Genomic DNA, 21,929 nt, shown 5'->3' with positions numbered 1-21,929 from the left:
ACTAGATTTGATTTGGGTGTTTCCCAATGACTATGAATGTTTATGGTGGTAAAATTGCATCAATGTGTTACGATATTTAATTGGTGTCTGCTTCTTAAAAGATATTCCAGGATGCGGAGATACTGGGACCACTGCAGGTAAGCATAAATTGAAAACATATTTCGAAGTTAAAGCTTAATGGTTGGTTGGTTGGTTTGTGGGGTTTAACGTCCCAAAGCAACTCAGGCTATGAGAGACGCCGTAGTGGAGGACTCCGGTAATTTCGACCACCTGGGGTTTTTTAACGTGCACTGACATCGCACAGCACACGGGCGCTTTTGCTTTTCGCCTCCATCGAAAAGCGGCCGCCGAGGCCGGGATTCGATCCCGCATCCTTGGGAACAGTAGTCGAGCGCCGTAACCACTGCACCACCCCGGCGGGGTTAAAGCTTAATGAAACCGGCAGGTTTTTTTACGACCTATTGAAGTACACAGCGATTTTTTGTATTTTTGTGCAGTAAGTTTGTCTAGATAGTTGCAATGGCAGCTGCTTACTGCTTTCTGGAAATAACTGTTCAACACACTTTGGTGCTTCTTGAGCGAAATTGTGCGGCCCATTTTGAGACTAATTTTCAGGTTTAGTTAGCTGCGATAAATTTGGTGTAAAATGAAAGCTTATGAAATACTCTAGTTAGAGAATGATTCAAACATTTATATTCTTAAAAAAAATTTCTTTTCCTTCTTCCTAATTTTCTAGTTATGCGAATATCTGCTCCGGATTCTTGACGCAACAACCTTATTAAATTTACAAAGTAACGGAGCAAACATATTAACATAAAATTGCTACAGTGCGGACATGAAGCTTTTGCGTAAGTCGGCTTTTTAAAATAAAAGACCTTTAAAATCGTTTCATACTTTTTGCGAAGTCAACGATCCGATGAGATTGCAAGGTATGGCGGAGTTCTCAATTAGGCATCTACTTACCACGAACATTGCAGTACTATACGGTACAGTGTTTAAATAAAATTATGATATAAAGCGTATTACAATGACCTGTGTGCATTTAAAGGCCGAAGGGTGATTATGGGCCTTGCACGATTCGCTTATGAGCTGTAGCAGGAATCGGAGCGCTCGGTACAAAGAAGGATGTTGCAGTGACTGCTGAGGTGCGTTTCTTGCTACTGCAGGCAGGACGTCGACAGAAGGAGGCTTACTCCTGGTTACTCTTGTTTCGGAAATACTGCCGGATGTCGCATATGTTTTCCAGAGATATATTGTGGAGCACTCTAGTCTATTTAGAAGCCGGTGCAGGATCACTGGACGAGCAGTCTTGCGATTCGAGTTCTTGGCTTGTTTAGCGCTGTTTATCAGTGCCTTGGCAATGCGAATTCGGAACTAAGTTGGTCCATAAAGCGTTCCTTGACTCTATTGCATCGTCATACTGTCGAGGCGTTCAGAACTACCGCAATTAGTAGGTGGAAGGGCATTCTGACGTAGTCTTCCTTGTTCCAGACTTCATTCTGCACCTTGCAATCAAGAAATTCATGATGGCAACACCTCTCATGCTTGTTTTTTGTGAACTTGTGCAGAGTGCAGCTTTGTGACATCGATTACATTGCCCTTTACAGTTGTCGCTTTGAAATGCATAAAAACTTGTTTGTAAAACAATATTCTAAAGTATACACTCAGGAATTAAAGGAATTACTCTATTTGTGTCGTACATGTTGACCCTGGGATCAACAAGAAACCCAGCAGGCTTACCTGCATAGTCGCTGTATTTATTGGCGATCCACAATGGGCTGACCTTTCTTGCAGTAAACACTCTCAAGGCCGCCCTTAGGCAAGAATTTAGAGGCGCCGCTAGTATGTAGAGCCTCGCTGTCATCGCCTTATCTCTCTGCTAAGCTGCTCGAGGTGCCAAGATCTCTCTCGCAATCATCTGCCACTTAATGGTCAACGGAAGAAGTTAGAGGCCAAAAAAAGCACCGATTCCTTCCTAGACAGCCATCACATTGAATATGTTTTTGATATAATACTATTTTTCTATGGTCATTGGAAGTGCGACGCTTACACAGAAACTTATTCCCGCCAAGACAGTCTGCATCGCGCATGGAAAGCGCGGGAAAATACAGCATTGAGCCCAGGCCTGAAATTCTGCAACTGAAATTTTCTCCCGTGCCGACATGAATGAAGCGACACTCGTCATGCATAATATCCCCATTTGAAGACAGATGCGTTTTCATATATACAGGCCATAGTCAAGTGAAAAGCGGCAACACAACGGGATAACGTTAAACATGTGCTATACTTTGCGCGTATATTTTTTATACTCGGATTGAGCCACCGCCTTTCGATGACGTATTTTTTGTTGCTAAGAAACATTCGACGCCCTCAAACAAGCCTACTCCCTATTAGAACCTGGCATTTAAAAACAAAGGAAACGAAGGCTAGTGTCATCTGTGCAACATGGAACCTTGAAATGTCCTCTGCTCATGACTCTATGCGGCTAGCGACACACTCCCAGCAAATAAAATATTTTTATGGCAGGATAAATATGTGTCTTCATATAAAGCCCCTATATATGAGAGGACTTGAGTACAGTGCAACAATGTTTTTATTCGGCCATATTTGAGTACCTACGATGGGTTGGGGGGGGGGGGGGGGGCAATAGCGCTGCCCTGTACCGTCGCTGCAGCGTCATTTTAGCGGCATGTTTTGAGCTGGGTGCAGAAAAACGTGTGGCCTCAGCCGCGCTATTACACTTGGCGGCCAGTCCGCAACACTTGCAGCCGCGGATGCCGCGAGGTTACTAAAGCGGCACTTACCGCTGGCGCGGTTGACGACGGCGCTCTCGCCGTGCACTACTCCCTGGTCTTCGCTAGGCCTAAATTGTTTTGCATTGAAGGCGCATCGATTGGTACTTTAGAAACACTCTGCGCTAGAATGAATGGCCTCTCCCGAAATTACCTTTCTATACCAATTGCATGGACTTATGAAATAAAAAAAAGATATACTTTATTTCGGCGAAGACCCAGCCAGCTTGCAAGCTAACGATAAGCCGCGCCATACCAGTGGCAGCTGGCTGCAGGTAAAAAAAATAGCTTCTGGAAATTATTGTAGTCCCCATTGCAGCATATCTCATACCACTGTTTGCCTCAGGATACTAAACAACCTATACCGTACCACACCATACCACACCATACCATACGAAACCATGTCATGCCATGCTATACCATAACGTATCATACCATACCACGTCATAACATTCCAAACCATAGCATACCATAGCATACACTACCAACCACAACATACCAGATCATATTATACCATACCATGCCATACCATAACACACCGTACCACACCACACCGCATCACTATACCGTATGATAGCACTACGTGCTAAATTACGATTACTAATGCGACACGGATAGAGAATCGGCGTCCTCAAAAAAGTTCAGAAATGAGTAAGGTTAAAGCTCACTGAATTTTAGGAAGCCAAAAACAGGTGTTTTCTGTTTAATGCTATAATGGCGTTGATTAGCACGAAATGTGAAGACATATTTTACCTGAATGCTGAATCAGTACAACATAAAAAAAATACAGGCTGTTTAGCTCGGCTAATAACGAAATATCATGCAAAAACACTTATGACAGACTATTTCGAAGTTAGGTTTTTAAGGTGTCAGTGTCGAAGTTCAGGATCAAAAAAGGCTATTCGTATTATTGAAAATGCCCCGTTTAAGACTCATACTCAACTTTTTTTGCTAGTTGAAGAACTTTGTCATTTTTGTTATTTAAATTTTATGAAAGATAGCCGAAAGGAATGACATTTTTACGATGATTTAGGTAACTTACTGAATTTATTACTCAACACGTAAAAATGAAGAAAGATATACCACGGTGCAGCATTGGCTTAGAGCTAGCCCATTCGCCTCATGTGCGAAAGGACCTTGGTTCCAATCCCGGTGTCACGCAATTCCCCATGGGAAAAAAATTAAATGATGGAATTGAATAAACAGGTTTAGGGTGCTACCTATCCGGTGATTACATTCGGAAATGCACTCCCTCACCAGAACAGGATTTGGAGACAATGATGTAGTAATTGACCACCACATCCTTTGAATACAGTTATAAAACCTTGGTCCTCAGTTCCCAGCGGCTGCGAAACAACTGACCACGGCGGCGTCAGACCTGCAACGCAGCAAAGGGTGCTGAGATTATCTGGCTCCGGACAGACGGCCAATGGAAACTGAACCTGGAAACTTTTAACGCTAGAACCTTAGCTAGTGAGGCTAGTTTAGTAGTACTTTTCGAGGACCTTGAGGGCTTAAAATTGGATGTGATAGGGCTCAGTGAGGTTAGGAGGCTAAATGAGGCATATGTATACTATATTGAAGGGCGGACATCTATTGTGTTATCGAGGTTTGCCGGAGAGACAAGGACTAGGGGTAGTGTTTCTTGACAATAAGGATATAGCTGGTAATATAGAAGAATTCTGCAGCATTAATGACAGGGTGGCAGGCATCGTAATTAAGCTCAGTAAGCGGTATAAACTGAAGGTTTCACAGGCCTACGCGAATACATATAGTACTGATGATCCGGTAGTTGAAAGTTTCTACGAAGATGTAGAATTAGCAATGGGGAAAGTAAAAGGTTTCGAGCAAGACACGTATGTACAATTACAGACAGCGTTTTTTAATCTTTCACACGTATTCCTTCAAGAAACACTCCACTAACAGTTCTTGGCTGTCATGAAAGAAGCTTTATGATCGGAGAAATGAAGACAGCAATTGAGTTATCGGGAGGTTGTGGGAGGCAGCGCGTGGACCCACAACAACGTTGCACGACGAACAGATAGCAGCGATTGACTGATGCCGCTGACGCCGCTAGCGAGTGAAGCAAGTGAGAACGGGATGCACGCACCGGGATCCGCTGATAGGAGCCGGCGTTTCGGCAACCGGAGAGCACCCTCGTCGCCACGCAGAAAGAGGAGGGACGCCCTCCTCCTCTTTCTGCATGGCGGCGACGGTGTTCTACGTAGTCTTGACTCGCTAGCGGCATCAACGGCATTAGGCAGACGCTGCTAGCGCTGCCTCCGGCGACCCCCCCCCCCCCCCCCCACACACACACCATTATTTGCTCGTCTTCTCCGGTTGCTGGCGCGCTCCTGCCCCAATCGTTCGCCGCTGAGTGTACCCCCCCCCCCCCCGTCTTCCTGCGAGGCTCCGGTTGCCGAAGCGCCGGCTCGAACTGGGGGGATGAAAGGGGCGAAGCGGGTTACGAGACCAACGGCAACGGCCGACGACGACTCGAAACCAAGGAACGGGCGCCAAAGAGCTGCGCTCTAAAGTACTCAATATGCTTTACTAATGGGTGACTTTAATGCCAATGTAGGGAAAAAGTAGGCTGGAGACCAGGCAATGGGTGACTATAGCATTTGTTCTAAGAGTAGAAGGTGGAGTTGCTATTTAAGTTTGGAGAGCGCATAACTTAAAAATTATTCATATTGTTACGGGGATGTACTTAACGTGACGGTACAGCAAACAGAGCAACCGGAAGTGTACATGATAAAGCTCTAACGGGAAGAATAAGAATGAAATCGACTTCATAGTGTGTCTAACACCGAATGCGGGATGCATGATGTAGATGATTATGCAGGATGTAGACGTAATCAAAAAGGTGCGATGCAGTGACCACAGGATGGCAAGGTCTCGAAATAGTCTAGATGTGAAGAGGGAATGGAACAGATTACTAAGAAATTCCATTAACGAACGAGCTAGCAGTGAGGGGGGGAGGGCAGAAGAATTTAGGATCTCGCTACAGAATAGATATTTAGCTTTCACGAAGAATGCTGACCTTAGCGCAGAAGCAATGAACTGTAATTTCAGAGATATAATTACAGATTGCAGTGTAGACGTAGGCGGTAGAATAGTTAGGATACCGGTAAACTATCTAAGGAGAAAGAAAATTTGATTAAGAAACGCCAAAGCCTGAAAGCTTCCGACGTAACTGACATGATAGAACTGGCACAGAACTGGCTGAGATATTAAAGGTAATTGATAAGCGCAAAACGGCTGACATAAGGAAGTAAGCATGAGGAAAGTTGAGCAAGTTCTAAAGAACGGGGCAGCCTTAAAGCGGTAAACAGAAAATTGGGAATAGGCATAGTCACATCTATGCGCTAAGGGAAAAGGCTGCTATTTTCATCACTAATATGGTCTGGATAATAAAAGTAGCAGAGGAATTTTATACTAATCTATATAGTAGCCAATGTAGTCAGGACAATCTTAAGACAAGCAGTGGTGAAAAGCAGCCAGATGTTCCTCCAGAGACGAAGGATGAGGCTAAGAAAGGTTTGGAAACTGCGAAAGGGGGAAGTAGCTGAGGAGGATCAGGTAACGACACACAGGGGTATATCGTGCTAGAAAAACTGGCCACCCTGCGTGCACAATGCCTCGTGTCATCGTCGGTACCGGAGTCAAGGAAGAACGCTTAAGGTATCTTATTCATAGGAACGGAGACGTTAACGGCTTGAAAAATTACAGGCCAATCAGCTTACTATCTGTTACATATAAGCTATTTACTAAGGTAATCGCGAACAGAATCATGACAGTCATAGACTTCAATCTAGCAAAAGATCAAGCAGGTTTTCAGAAAAGGAACTCTACTAACGATAGTATCCATACGATCACCCAGGTGATGGAAAAATGCTCGGAACATAATCAGCCCTTATACATTGATCACGAAAAAGCATATCACTAAGTAGGAACCTTGGCAGTCATACAGGCATTGCCAATTAAGGGCGGTGACGCACCGTATGTGACTGTACTGAAAGATATCTATAGTGGCTGCGCAGCAAGCATACTACTGCATAAATAAAGTAAAAAAAATCCCATAAAGAAAGGTGTTAAGGAAGGAGACACAATCTCCCCAGTACTATTCACAGCCTGCTTAAAGGAAGTATTGAGAGAATTGGAATGAGAGCAGTTAGGGATAAAGCCTGATGTTGAATACCTCAGTAATCAGAAATTCTCTGATGACATTTGCCTCGCTAAGGAACTCAGGGGATGAACTGCAAAGAATAATTGATGACCTAAGACAGGAATAGCAGAAAGCTAGGCTTGAAAATCAATATGCAGAAGACTAAGGTAACGTTCAACAGCTTCGGGAAAGAACAGCAGTTTACGTTAGGTAGCTTGGCACTGGAAATAGCAGGCGAAATGAGAATATGTCTACTTAGGACAGGTAGTAACCGCAGATCCGGAGTATGAAAGAAAAATAACATGGAGAATAAGATTGGCTGGGAGCGCATTTGGTAAGCACTCGCAGATTATGACTACCAGCTTACCGGTATCGCTCAAGAGGAAGGTATACAACAGTCGCATCTTACCTGTACTTACCTATGGAGCTGAAACGTGGAGTCTAAAAGGGGGTTGTACTTAAGTGAGGACTAAGCAGAGGGATATGGAACGCAAAATGGTAGGTGTAACGTTAAGAAATAGAAAGCGCGCAGAGTGGGTCAGAGAAATAACTCGAGGTAAGGACTTTTGAGTGGAAATCAAGAAGAAGAATTGGGCATGGGCAGGGCATGTAGTGCGTAGAGAGGTCAACTAACGGTCGCTTAGTGTAACAAATTGGATTTCAAGGGAAGGAGAACGTAGAAGGGGCGGCAGAAAGTTAGATTGGCGGATTAGGTTAAGATGTTCGCACGTGAGAGTGGATGGAGCTAGCACAGGACCGGGTTATTTGGAGTAATATTGGAGAGGCCTTCGCCCTGCAGTAGCTATCGTCTGGCTGAAGATGGTGATATACCATCTTTTACATATGACGGCCGTCAAATGCTGCGGCTTATAATTCCAAGCCTTCCTAATATACGATATGTCATTTAAAGTACTGACTGCTGTTTCACTAGCTCTGCACACACTTATTTGTCCTGTATTTCCTGCTTTTCTATGCATTTATGTTTCCTCCGTTCGCACTTATGTAGGTTTTTGCCAGGAGATTGTTTTCGTTCTGTTATGTTGTTCCAACCGTGTAAAGGTTGCTGCCGCTTTTCCTGTATTTAAGGGTGCTTCCTGCTGTCAAGCCAGCCCTAGGCTTTTCATATACACCACTAAAATCCTTGATGATGATAACCGAGGGAGTTTGTATTTAAATCTTGTTAAGGGTGGATGATTGTATACTGCACATCCACCCTACAATTTATAGTTCCACACTTTACTACGCTATAATGCCTGAAAGAGGCCTACTCGTAAGGAGGACTATACGACCAAGCTGTCATGAACGACACTTATAAAGCACTGCCTTAAGTAAGATGCAGGGACTTGTCTGACCTAGGGGCAGCATGTCTAAATCGTCAAAGGATCTTGGAAAGCTAGATTCTTATCCGGTGAGCCCGTGGCAGGCGCTGCCACCGGCTCACCAGAAGGTTTATTAAAATTATGGCCAAATCCGTGCTGGCTGCCTAGTGACGCTTTCATACCAAATCAGGCGAAGCGTATTGTCTAGCTGAGCAATTTCTTTATGTGCGTATAAAATATGGAAACCTGATTACTTATTGTAGTATAAATAGTAACAGCCGATTGGGTGAAGAAAATTGGCTAGTTGGAGAGCAACTACATTATGCTCATCCTATTATAGCTGCACGATTATGTAATGTGGTTTAAATAGTAACACTGTCGTAAAGCTCATAGAAAACTTCCCCAGCAATTATCCTATTTGTAAAAACATTCTACAGACAGGGGTCTAGGCAGTCCCTCAGTCCACACTAGAAGAAAGATTTAAGGTTTCTGTAGAAGATGTATATCACATTTGTAGCTGCATGGCTGCGATATCATCAAAGTTTCTCCGTATTTACCTCTTAACATTATTTGTATGCTTTCTTATCGTTTACCCCGTATATGTCAGCCCCCAAGATTTTTTAGTAGGAGCCCTCTTACAATTCAAACGATGAAAAAGAAAACTGTATTATGAGCAGCATAATGTGTTTTCTGAGTATCCAGGCTTGGCTACATAGTGCAACTTGAGAACAAAACATTGCGTAGAAATAAAGACAGATCCTCCAATACCAATAAAACATTTTACTTACCTCCATCTTGTAGCTATCCTTTTGCATATAATTATGTGCGAAATAATGTGGTGTCCATATAAGGGACACATCCTGACTTTGTATGCTGCTATCTTCCTTGCCTGAAGCGCCACCGGCAGATAACCCCAAGCACTTTGGTAAGTTTTAGAACAATTATTCTTCGGGCGCAAAACGTATGGCTATACAATAATGTAAGGGGTCTAAACAGCAAACACTGACGGAATGTAGTCTGAATCTCTGTTTACAATGGGAATTTTGTCAAAACGCTGGAAGTATGTGCGCAGTAAGAAAGCGGGGAGAGTTAGTAACCAATTTAACACAGTCTTTCCTAATAAATTAACAAAGGCTCACAAGCCATCTTTCGCTTTGTAGCTTTGTAAGTGTACCTCTGGGGACCTACATTATTGTGAATGCTTATCCATGACACTCGCACGATGCGGTGAGGGTGCTTCTATGAAAAAAAAAAAACACTACAATGAAGGAGAAGAATAAATAATAGTACAAAGAAAGGTAAACCAACGCAGACCATGTGCGAAATATATTTTTTTACCACGATGTGCAGACCTCACCCATTCAACTTCGAGCAATACACGCTTCGTTATTATGCAAGCATTCGGTATACTCTTATATATGATCAAAATTCAGACGAGAGTGGTGTGTTTCCGAACAAATGGGTTAAATCTAATTTCGTGCTTGAAGATTGATCATATTCCTGATAAAATGAAACCATCTGCGATTTGAGTATAGTTGTCTAAGCGATATTTATTCCCTTTTGGAAATAACAGAGAAACATATCAGTGTTTACCGTCGGAGGGTTTGTCAGTATTGCCGGCTGAGTTTCGAGATTTAGATGCCGCAATAAACTTGAAGGCCTCGCCTTCAGAAAAGGGGTCCGCGAGCCATGGTCTCGCCCGACGAATGATAATTTATTCCAATTTCTTAAAAACACCGGTTTACTTCCTGATAAACGCAAAAGCATTCGATAAAAGGAACAACAAACAAAAGAGACTCCACTGCTGGAGATATGCCGTTGACGCGCACGACGCGTACACTGCCGAGGATAAAACCGAACGAGGGTCAGGGCTTCACCGCGGCAAACAAAACACACTGCGGCGCGAGCAGTGCGAGCGATAGGGCCAAAGCACTAACTGCGGCACAAGAGACATTGCTCCTCGCCTGAAAGCAACTCACGCGAATATGTATAGCCATTTCTGCAGGCACTTCTTCCATATTCGCATCGCCGGTCTTCTTTCCGTCGTCCGTGCACCCTCCGCTGGCCCGTGATGCTCGACGGCCACCCCGCGCTCGCCTCCCCGCCGGAACAAAACGGGGCCTTTCCTCCGACGCGCTTATCTGCCCTTGTCTTTTCGAGGCTAACATCCCGCCCACAAGATTGGCTGCTCGCGCATGCGTACTCGCGCTGCCTGCGCAAACACAATACAAATAGGAAAACGCGCGCGCGCTTTAAAACACTTAAAGGGGCTGCGGAGCCCCACAGACTTAAACTCGCATCACCAACAATGCCTAAATCAAAACTTCACGCGAAGCGTATACAGTTCGTTCGGTCGAAACGCTGGCGCTGTCGCCGCAGCCCATAAATATAAAAACATTTCGAAAAAAATATGCATGCGATTTCGTATTAGTATCGAAACTCTGACGCAAGCCTGATTTGTTCAGCATTGAGGACGGGGCCATCTGAGTTCGCTTCACATGTACCCATGAATTTTCTTACTCTTACCTAGAGGGTAAGCTGGCGGCGCTGCAATTCAACCACCATGGACGTGCAAAGAATCATTGGGCGGTGTGCTACTTGTTGCGGGACAGTTACATTTTTTTAGGGAGCACTGGGTGGCCTTGCTAATATGTCTTCTTTTTATAATCATCCAGAGGCGCAGAATCCTTAGTAGCAAAGGAGAAAAAGCAGACTACGCTAATAAAAGGTTTCTGTTGTTCAAGATGCGACAAAAAACTTCATAAAATTATTATGAAACCGCAGATACTTACAAAGCATATTTTCTTTTTAAAGCGTGCCTATTAAGTGCGAATTATTGACATCCGTGCTGCTGAATACTTAGCCACGCTTTTTGAAATTTACTGTTACAATATCGAGTGTTGGAACGTTTTTCTTTGTAGAACAAAGTTTATTTTGGCATTATTTTTGGTCAGAAGGGGTTGTTCTGCAGTCAGTAACTCTCCGCCTCTATGCTTTGGGCGCTCATGGCGTCTAACTTGGCGCCAGAAAGCTCCATGCAAGCTCCCAAAGATGGCGCGCCACAACTTTCCCTCTAGGCAAGATAAGAAACTCTATGCATTCACCACCTATCTGGTAGCCAAGCTGGAGAGTACTTTGCGAAAGAGTTTCTAACCGAGGACATATGTACATTAAGTATATATCATTCTATTTAATAAGTGTCGATGTCTTCAAAGAAGTGAGATAGGTACTGCGCCTTCCATTCATTAAAAGAACCGAACCGACTAAAGTCATTTAAAAATTTGCCAAAATGAGCCGGTCTCTCAAGCAGAAAATTCTAGAAATTAAAAGTTGGTGTTAAATGCCTTACAGCTTATACTCGTAAGGAAAATCTTAAGCATCGTCTTAGTTTTTAGTTCATAGCAGATTTCAGATGGCAACATGATAGAAAATAGACATCTGTAGACCTCAGTACTTTATTCTTGGGCTAGAAATTCAAAACAAAGATGAAGTTATATTTTTTTAGAAATTATTTTCTCAGCGTGCTCTAAAATAAACTTCTGTTTTTGTGCTGATTGCGTGACTATAGTACAACTAATTACGCAAACAGCTTTGAAGCCGCGGATGCATGAAGAAAATTAAAAGTGCTTATATACTGTCCACAGTAATATTATCACCAAACTACATTTTGGTGGTGGTCGAGTGCGCATTACATGTAAGTATGTACCACTTCATGTCTGAATATTCTTCTTAATATTCAAAATACACAATTTTCGCCTAATATACGAATGGGGATGTAAAAAGAGCGCAGAAAATGATTTCATTGAAATATTTTAACAAAAGACCCCGTACAGATATTCTGCGCAGTAAATAAAGCCGGTTGCAAGGGTTAGAGCTGCTTTGGTGTACAAAGAAAGAGAATTTGTCTGCTGCATTTAGGCAGACCCCTAGTAGAGGTCCAAAATGAGTAAGCACGATTGCGAGCTCCCCCAACTACGTAAGCGTAATAACGGAGTCGGCAATGACTGCTCAGGTGTTTTCATGAATTCTGATGCGTCTAATTTCTAAGCTTATTTTTTTGTACCAGATTTCCTTGTTGTTGTTTTTTTCAGCCGTATACACTGACAAACATGGGTGTAAATTGAAGGTAATTGGAACGTGGATGACGAAGGTAAATCACTTAATTATTGCTTGATTTGTTCACCGATTCAGTAACGATTTAAGAACGCAGCAATTTATGCATGACGCAGCAAGGAAAAAGTTTACGCCAAAGTATTATTGAAGTAGAACCTTGCTGAATCAGCCCTCACTACTTTCGACATAGCATATGTTAGCGCCGTGAAAGGCATAATTATCTGTAATTATCTGGATGTATAAGCAATAAATTGTCACACAGTCGAGCAGATGCTCTATAAACTTACTAATTGCTTTTTGCAACACCTACCATGCATTACAAAAATATAAAAGAACACATGGAACATATAGCAAATGAGATCTATATTTTGGAAGCGTAACACTACCACTATAAGCGATCCGGGAAATTGATATCCGTAGTCAGTTTACCCGCATGGGCCAGTTTCAGCTTCACAAACTCACCTCGGAAACATGGAAAGTATTTCCAACGAACATAAAACAGATCATTTTTGAGAACGGATACAGAAAAACACAAGTTCACAGCAATTTAAGCATTTGCTCACATTGCGAACAGCTTCACACCCAGGATATGGATAGAAGCTTGCCGCTACTCGCTGAAGAACTGCATAAATTGCATAATTGATGAACTTCTGAAGGGGTGAAACTTAGCCCGTGGCCAAAAAGCTGCCTAATACAAATTTAGGTACGGGAACCAGCACTCTGGTAATGAATAGTGTATTAATATGAGAGAGCAAGAAACCAGCATGAAATAAAATGGTGACTCCGGTTACTTTTTTTTGTGCGCAAATAAAGAACGAGCATTCATTTCCGCGAGCATATAATTATTAGAATGCAAGAGCAAGGATTCTGCAAACAATAGAGGAAGCTGTACCTGATGCGGCTGAAAACCACGTGATGAAACTTCTTTGTTCTGAGCAACCGAGTCTGGAGGAAACTAAAATTTATTAAATTAGGGTAAGGAGAGGCTTTCGTGTCGCAGCAGACTTAATCCGATTGAAAAAGAAATCCGCCGATGGTACGTGTATTGAGGGAAATGTGAGATGCTGTACTTACATCGGTCACATTTGTTTGCGGTACTGCATGAGTTTCAAAAGCAATAATATTGTTTCGGGGGGTAGTTCAGCTTGAGGTTACAGAGAGCGGAGACGGTAGACAAGGTTTTCTAACAACAGGCCTTTCCTCGTCGTCTTCTTTGCCACAACTCCCGAGATTCTTCTTTTTCCTTCTTATGCGCATATCAGAGCATGCACCGCCTAACGTGACACTACCCCGCCGGCTGAAAAGCACCGTCCCGGTGCGTACAACCGTCCAAACCAGGGTCCGTGTAGTACGGCTTTAGGCGTGCAACATGGACCGTCTCTTTGCGTGATGTAGAGGTATCCTATGCGGGATGCAAGGGCGCAATTTTGTATGTCACTCGAGTCACTTATCCTAAAATACTGTAGGGTCCTGTATAACGAGGCAAAAGTTTTTCCGAGATGCCAACGAGGCGAGCTGGGGTCCAAAGCAGCACGAGAGAGCCGCAAGAATACTGGATGTTACGATGACAGTAATCATAGCGACGTTTCTAGGAGCGCTGGGAGGCTGCAAGTCGGTTACAAGCAACAACGCGGGCAGCATCAGCTCGGGCTATGGCGTCACGAGCATATGACAGAAGGAAGCAGGCTGTCATAAGAAAGCAGAGGTTCACGGCCGTATGGAAGATAGAAATACCCTGCACCTCCACCAAGGTGTTACGGGGGCTAGTTCAGCTTGAGGTTGCATAGCGGAGACGGGAGATGAGGCTTTCAAACAACAGGCCTTTCCTGCAAGCACCAGCCGACATTGCTCGAACGTCGTCATAGTCTTCGCCAAAACTCCCGAGATTCTTCTTTTTTCCTTATGCGCATATCAGTGCATGAACCGCCTAACGTAACAATATTATTAAAAAGTCCTTGGTGATTTACCAAAAGGTAAGAAATTGTTTAAGCAAAAATAAAACAATTGCGTTTTAAGACTCAATAGCAAAGTACTGACCATCTGTAATGAGCTGCGTGTGAGATGGAAGATGCAAATTACAGTGCATGAGAGTATGTGGAGGAGGAGGAGGAGGAGGAGGAGGAGGAGGAGGAGGAAAGGCAGGGAGGTTAACCAGTAAAAGCCACCGGTTTTCTACCCTGCACTGGGGGAAGGGGATGAGTGGATATAAAAGTTGTGAGAGATTTTTGTAAAACACCGTGTGCTCAGAAAGTTTGCACGACAGCAGTGCAGAGATATAGATAAATTTGCTGTGCGAGTACACACGTAAAAACGGTTTTTATTCATCGCTTTCATCGACGTGTACTATTAATTCGCTGCTTCGTTGCACCGATGCTCGATGGAGGAAGGCTCTTTAATAATACTAAAGACCAAGGGCACCAAAGCTCAAAATACGCCATTATTTTAATGAGTGACTCAGTGCCTTAGTAAGTTCTGTGCGACTGTCGGAGAGCCCTTGAGTCACCGAGTCGGCCGGGTATTCGGTTTGCGTGTAGTATTAGCAGTTCACAGCGTCAAGTGGCAGGTGGAAAATTAGTAAGGATGGATGAAGAAAGCTATTGGGCTGTCAGAAGTCAGGTCGGTGACCCTTAGATTTGGGTTTCTGGAATCAACCTTCCGAGTTCAGTGCGAGAAGGGCACAGGGAAATTGTGATGCCGTAGATTCAGTGATGGTGCCCGAAGTGATGGATATGCGGCGACAAAAATTTAAAGCGAGGGGGGGGGGGGCACCATCATGTGCAGGCATAGGCAGGTATGCTGGCTAATGGTAAAGTGTTAAGAACAAAATAGAAATGAAATAAAAGACAATGTCTAAGCTTTATTGCCGAAGCTTTACTGTCCACGTTTTTGGATTTGCCGGGGTAGCTCTGAAGAAAGGTTGATGAGACCGCTAAAAAAGACCTGCTGCCACTCGGTTTCGTGTCCAGGCCCTGGCAGAAAAGTTAAGCTTTGGTAGCCACTTCTTTATGCCACTGTGCCACATAGTTTCTTGCTTTATTGCCTTTTTTACAAAACAATACAGATTGGCGGAATTGTCAGAATGAGCCCTAGCCTGTTTATAGAAAAGTCCTCTTATTGCGAAACGTTGAAGTTGATCACTTTTCCAATGCACTGACAAGAGTGGGCAGACATGAATGACTTTTCAAAACATCTATTATTTATCGGACAACATCATCAAAATACTATCGGAAAGCTTTGGATTTAAGACCAGGATGACTCCTTTCTTCACGTAATGAGGTGCCAGTTTCTCACTCGGCGCGTTCGATGTCCTCGTCTTCTATAGGTGGGTTCCTATTCGCTTCCTAGTCATTTCATCGACGCTGTGGTGTTGCTACTGCTGTTGGTTTGTGATAACGGCGGTAGTGCGAGACAAAAAGCAGAAAGTAAATTAGCTGCACGTGGAAAGACGTCGCAAATCAATAGCAAACCAGCCGAAATGCACCTAAATTAGTGCTGAACTTTGCTCCTGCATTTGTAACCTTGCTTGGCAGGAATAAACCGCCTATTAAGTTTAAGAAAAAAGTCATAAGTCAAAGCGATTGCAAGTGTTTTGCTCGATGACGTGGTGTTCAGTGGAGTTGGTCGAGAGGAAAGCGTGCAAATGATCGAAAATAACCATATTACAGAGGTTGTGTTTTGTTCACGTAGCCTAGGAAAACATAGGTATAGTGTTCAAAACTATAGTATTTTTTTAACAATATACAAGCTTTCATGTGAGCGTTTTTTTCTTTTCTTGGGTTCAATATTGCAGACCCAATTCAACAGTCACATCGGGCACTACATATCAAACAAGCGCATAGCCAAAGGTAACGAACCTGACAATGTGTGTCATTTGCAGGAGGATCCCAAACGTTTACCGGACTCTCTACGCCGGGTGCGCGCCTCTTCCGGAAGAGTGAAGGTGACATAGTCTATCAACTAATTACGCAGTAGCTTTGTATGTCGGGCGTTATTATCAGAAATAACGTATGTAGAACTAACGTCTACAAATGATAGTAGCCCAAGTTCAATGATTCTTTCCTCCAGTCCTACCATTAATTTCCTGCGCGCAAGTTTTAATGCGGAAGCAAATAACGCTTGCGAAGCAGAGAAATCTAGCTAGTCTCTATATATTAAAACTGAATATTTCACTTTTACAGTAGAAAATCTAGCTTGGCATTGCTTATGAAAACCGTAAATTTCAAGGTATTCGATAGATGAAACATAGTCATTTCTTACAGTTCCATGTATATATATATATATATATATATATATATATATATATATATATATATATATATATATATATATATATATATATATATATATATATATATATATATATATATATATATATATATAGAAATGCTATTTTAACGCAGTATTGAAATTTATTTGGCAATTCGATGTGTGGCAATTCTAGTAGTTCTCCTAATGGCGCTCTTGGTGCTGCTTTTAATAGGCCGCTTTATGCCTGCGGAGGCATGTCGGCCGCTTGGCCTCGGGAACCTTAATACTGGAAGCGCGTGCGCTGTGGAGCATCTTGATGAGGTGAACACGGCGACTGCTTCAAGGCCGCCCTTCGTGATGCCGTACTAAATTTCCACAAATTAAAACCTTCACGCAGTGACAACCTAACTAATTGCTGCTGACTGACCTCGCTTACCACGCATCTCTGTCAGAGGTGTTGTGGAAGCCTCTGTCTGTAATATGTAATGTGTTGTCCTGTCTTGCCAATATGTACGGATCTATACCCGCTCCAAATAATATGCATATACGGGCATAGACAAGTGACTTGTTGGTGATTTTAGCCCTAATAAACCGGAGAATTACGCACTGCGTAAGTGATGAAATAAGCCAGAACCCCACGTAGCTTTAAATTTTTTGTTTTTATTTTGATAGCAAAATAGTTAAATATTTTGTGACAGGCATGCTGTTTTACGCAAGCAACTTCAGCGGAGGCTTCGATACAAAGTTGTTCCTATATAGCAGCCCCTAGCGAGCAATGCCCTGCCTGCGCACGCGTGGTCGCCTTGCACCCTCTGCAGTGTATCACAATGATTAGGAGCACTGGATTCACTTCTGTTGGCCAGTGATTAGCTGTTATATTGCAGTTTTTAGGTTAGCAAGTGTTGTGTTCCAAGTGCTGTGCTCGTCCGTTCTGTTGTGACTGGAGCAGTGCGCGCTAATGAACAGGCCCGCACCCCTCTTCGCGCTTCACCGGGACGCCCCCCACGGCGGGCTCCCTCACTCTCCTCTAGTTGTGGGAAACAAGCCCCATCCCCATCTCCGGCCTCCGTTCCCTCCGTTCTTCACCTGGCAGTTCGGCCTACGCCTCGGCCGACGCTGGTCGCACCCTCTTATCTAGTGAATAAACAAAGTTAACAGTTTAAGAGTAGCGCGTACGTCTTTTCTACATCGACGACGCGCAAACACGACAGTGGCGACGAGGAAGGGGATGACCCGCGCTACACAGCGCTATTGACAAGCCATGGCTACGCGAGAGTTAATACCAGAATTCAACGACTCACATTCGTCATCGTGGGTTGGACGCCTCCAGTTCTACTTCGAGACTAACAACCTCACAGACCCAGCCTTGAAAGGGCCAACCTGCTAATGCTGTGCGGGGAGCAGACTTACGACACTGTCTGCGCCCTTATTCAGCCAAGCACACCAACGGAAGTGCCTTACGAAGAAATCGTTGCAGCACTTCAAAAGCACTACAACCCGAGGTCATCTGAAGCTTACAGCCGAGCCCGCTTCCGGCGACGAGATCAGCTGAAAGGCGAAACTGTGAGCGCCTACGTAGCAGCGCTCAAGAAGCTTGCAGCTGACTGTAATTTTGGGAGGCTGACCACAGCCAGGACAGCTACCGGGCAGCATGAAGACACAGCATCTGCTAACACCACCATGCTTCCATTGGACGTCATGTTACGTGACAGATTTGTGTGCGGACTGAGTGACGAGTCACTACAGCAGCGCCTGTTCGCTCAGAGGGACTTCACGTTTAACAAAGCTTACGACATCACCGTGCGAGCGGAGAGCACCGGTCACCAGCAGAGAGAGATGCGCCGGAACAGCGAGCTGGTACACCAAACAAGCAACTAGGTACGCAGACTTTGTGTTGTGTCAAAATCGGTCAAAAATGTACAACGCTGCTGGCGGTGTGACGGTCAACACAATGCCCAGGGATGCCGATTCCAGTCAGCCACTTGCAATTTTTGCCACAAGCAAGGGCATATTGAGAATGCATGCATTACGAAGCGGAAGCTTGCCAAGATAAAGTCGCCTTCTCAGCCTACCCACAGCGTAGACGCCTCAAAGAATAGGCCGCCATCTGATGCCCACGGAGCAACATCAGCAGTATCATCAGTGTTGTACGACCTGAACACCGTGAATCTCGGCACGCGTCCGAAGATTTTTACCGAAGTTACAGTACACCAAAAACTGATTAAGTTCGAGGTGGACTCAGGCGCAGCCTGTACTTTGATCAGTGAGGCCACATTCCGAACTTCGTGGCCATCAGACGCACCACCCTTGCAACAAGACGACACGCACCTGCGAACGTGGTCAGGACAAAACTTGCCACTATTGGGCTCTGCCAACGTACGGGTTTGTTACAACGCCCAGACCCATACTCTACCAATCCTTTTTGTGAAGGGCTCAGGATCAAGCTTTCTAGGGAGAAACTGGTTTTCTCCATTAGGGGTGACGATATGCGGCATACACCAAACGCCGAGCCACAACGTCATTTAGCAATTGCAGGAGAATTACGAAAGAGTATTCTCTGAAGATATTCCAGGAAATGACGGGCCACCATTCCCACTGGAGTTGTTAAGCGGCACGCAACCGAAGTTTTTGAAGGCCAGGCCGGTACCCTTTGCTCTCGGAGCTTCCGTTGAAAGGGAGTTGGACAAACTGGAGCAGCAAGGTGTCATCGAGCCGACACAACATTCGCAATGGGCCACACCACTGGTTGTAGTTCTGAAGAAGAACGAAACAATACGCATCTGCGGAGACTGCCGGAGCACCGTAAATCTTGCAACTAAAGCGTTGTCTTACCCTCTGCCGACACCTGGAGAAGTGTTCAGTGTACTACGCGGAACAAGAGTCTTCAGCACTCTAGACCTCACCCAGGCCTATCAACAACTGAAGGTGAGCGAACCGACGTCAGAATTACTGACAATCAACACACTGAAAGGCCAGTACAAGGTCAAGAGATTGCCCTTTGGCGTAGCTGCAGCCCCGGCCGTATTTTAGAAGTCCATGGAGACAGTACTTCAAGGAATCCCAGGAGTTTGTGTCTACCTGGACCATGTCATAATCAGTGGCGCTTCCACGGAAGAGCATGCAGCGCGCCTAGAGCACGTTTTTGAAAGGCTAGCGAACTCAAATTTGCGTTTAAGCAAAGAAAAATGCTGTTTTGCGGTGTCAGAGGTGCAATTTCTGGGACACCGAATCGATTCAGAAGACATCCACCCGGCCGAAGACAAAGTGCGAGCGATCACCGAAGCACGGGCACCAACAAACAAGCAGGAGCTACAGGCGTTTCTCGGACTCTTAACGTTCTACGACCGTTTCTTAGAACAAAGAGCTACTGTGGCCAACGACTTATACCAGCTGCTCCGGAAAGAGGTGAAATAGACATAGTCGCCACGCCATCAGCAAGCATTCGACGCCCTGAAACACCTGCTTCGAAGGTGTACAGTCCTCAGCCACTACGACGAAAGGAAGCCACTGCTTTTGTCTCGCGACGCATCTCCGTATGGAGTCGGCACGGTTCTTTCGCAGACTGATGACCAAGGAAGGGAGGCCCCGATTGCCTTCACCTCACGTACGTTGTCACAAGCGGAGCGCAACAAAGCGCAACTGGACAAAGAAGGGCTGGCCATCGTCTATACGGCGACACATTTTCACCAGTACATTGCCGGCCGAAAGGCTATATTTTTAACGGATCACCGACCGCTACCGGGGATTCTGGGGCCACAAAAGCCTATGCCACCGACATTGTCTCCGCGAATGATACGTTGGTGTATCAAGCTCTCAGCGTACGACTACGATCTGGTCTACCGCAATGGGACTAAACATCAGAATGCCGACGCGCTAAGCCGCCTGCCACTGAACGAAACAGTTGACGAACCGCCTCCGCCCGGAGACGTTCTTATGTTCGAAGCACTGCCAGAACCTCCGCTTAGAGCAGGCACAGTTGCAGCATCGACGCAGAAGTGCGGAACTCTACGCCAAGTTTACACAGCTGTTCAACAAGGCAACGTGCACAAACGCAAAGGGGACAACTTCGAATCTTACCGCAGGCGAGCTACAGAGTTGAGCACCCACCGCGACTGCATCCTATTAGGATCCCGAGTTGTGATTCCAAGAGAGCTACGCGCACAAGCTATCTCTCTCATCCACGCCGGACACAGGGGTATCGTTGCCATGAAAGCGTGTGCCAGAAGCTATATGTGGTGGCCTAACATTGACCACGACATTGAAACAACAGTACGAAACTGTAAGCCTTGCCAAAGCAGCCGGAGCAATCCACCGAAAGCTCCTCTCCCAGAATGGGAAAAGCCACACACACCTTGGCACACCCTGCACATTGATTTTGCAGGCCCAATTGAAGGCTGCCCTTTCCTTGTGCTCGTAGATGCTTGCACCAAATGGCTTGAAATAAGGGGAATGCGACAGACGACTTTGGCAGCAGTCACTGACAACCTCCGATCACTGTTCGCAACGTTCGAAATTCCCCGCAAGGTAGTGTCGGACAACGGAACACCGTTAGTATCTGCAGAGATTCTCAAGTTTTATCGCGACAATGGGATCTCTTCAGTCACATCGGCCCCCTACCACCCAGTGACAAACGGACAAGTCGAGCACTACGTGGCCGAGCTTAAACGTGCCCTTGAGAGAGACCAGACAGGGTCGCTGCAGCGCCGCCTCGCACGTTTCCTTTTCAAGCAGCACACAACAGTACAAAACACGACAGGCCAGACCCTAGCGAAAATGATGTTCGAGCGCTAAATGCTGACGCAGCGACCAGCTGCTCTCCCCGAGCCAGAAACAGAGACGACCCGGGAACAAAAACTGATTCCGCGCGGCAGGACATTTGTTGAGGGGCAGCGCCTCCCCGCCCGCTAGTTTCTCAGAAAACCACGCTGGGAGGAAGCTACTGTTGTGCGACGCTAGGCCTGCGCTCTTGGCTCGTCAGCATACATGGAACAGTGGCACGCCGACACCTCAACCAGCTGCGTGGATTTACGACGCCTTCCGAAAGTGGTCCAGCAGCAGCGAGGTCATCTGAACCATCATCCCACATAGTCTGGCATCTCTCCACAGAAGAAAAGACTGCATCCAGGGCAGACCTACAAAACACAGCGGGCAACATCCAGCCTACAAGTGGTCCTTCCCTGTGCGTACAGAGCCAGCGCATCTGCACGTGTCCTTGCCGACCCCCTGCACGCTCTCAGGCAACTTTTTAAGGGGGAAGGAAGTGTTGTGTTTCAAGTTGTGTGCTCGTCC

At 45.2% G+C, this 21,929-nt stretch overlaps 1 protein-coding gene across 2 annotated transcripts in view; it reads left to right on the top strand.

Annotated features, from left to right (window-relative positions):
• Positions 1-21,929, top strand: part of LOC146175083 (uncharacterized) — a 72,490-nt gene that overhangs the window by 33,586 nt on the left and 16,975 nt on the right. Inside the window, exons 3-6 of one of the 2 annotated variants that reach the window (XM_084583520.1) lie at positions 102-137; positions 9,175-9,204; positions 12,371-12,429; positions 16,270-16,332. In XM_084583520.1, the coding sequence (XP_084439646.1) occupies positions 102-137; positions 9,175-9,204; positions 12,371-12,429; positions 16,270-16,332 (188 nt within the window). The remainder of the gene's footprint in view (positions 1-101; positions 138-9,174; positions 9,205-12,370; positions 12,430-16,269; positions 16,333-21,929) is intronic. The other variant, XM_084583521.1, reaches the window with a different exon arrangement.

Source organism: Amblyomma maculatum, chromosome 11 (genome assembly GCF_055883805.1).
Source record: "Amblyomma maculatum isolate TAMU_Amacu chromosome 11, ASM5588380v1, whole genome shotgun sequence".
NCBI lineage: Eukaryota > Metazoa > Arthropoda > Arachnida > Ixodida > Ixodidae > Amblyomma > Amblyomma maculatum.
This window is presented reverse-complemented; position numbering and strand designations above follow the sequence as displayed.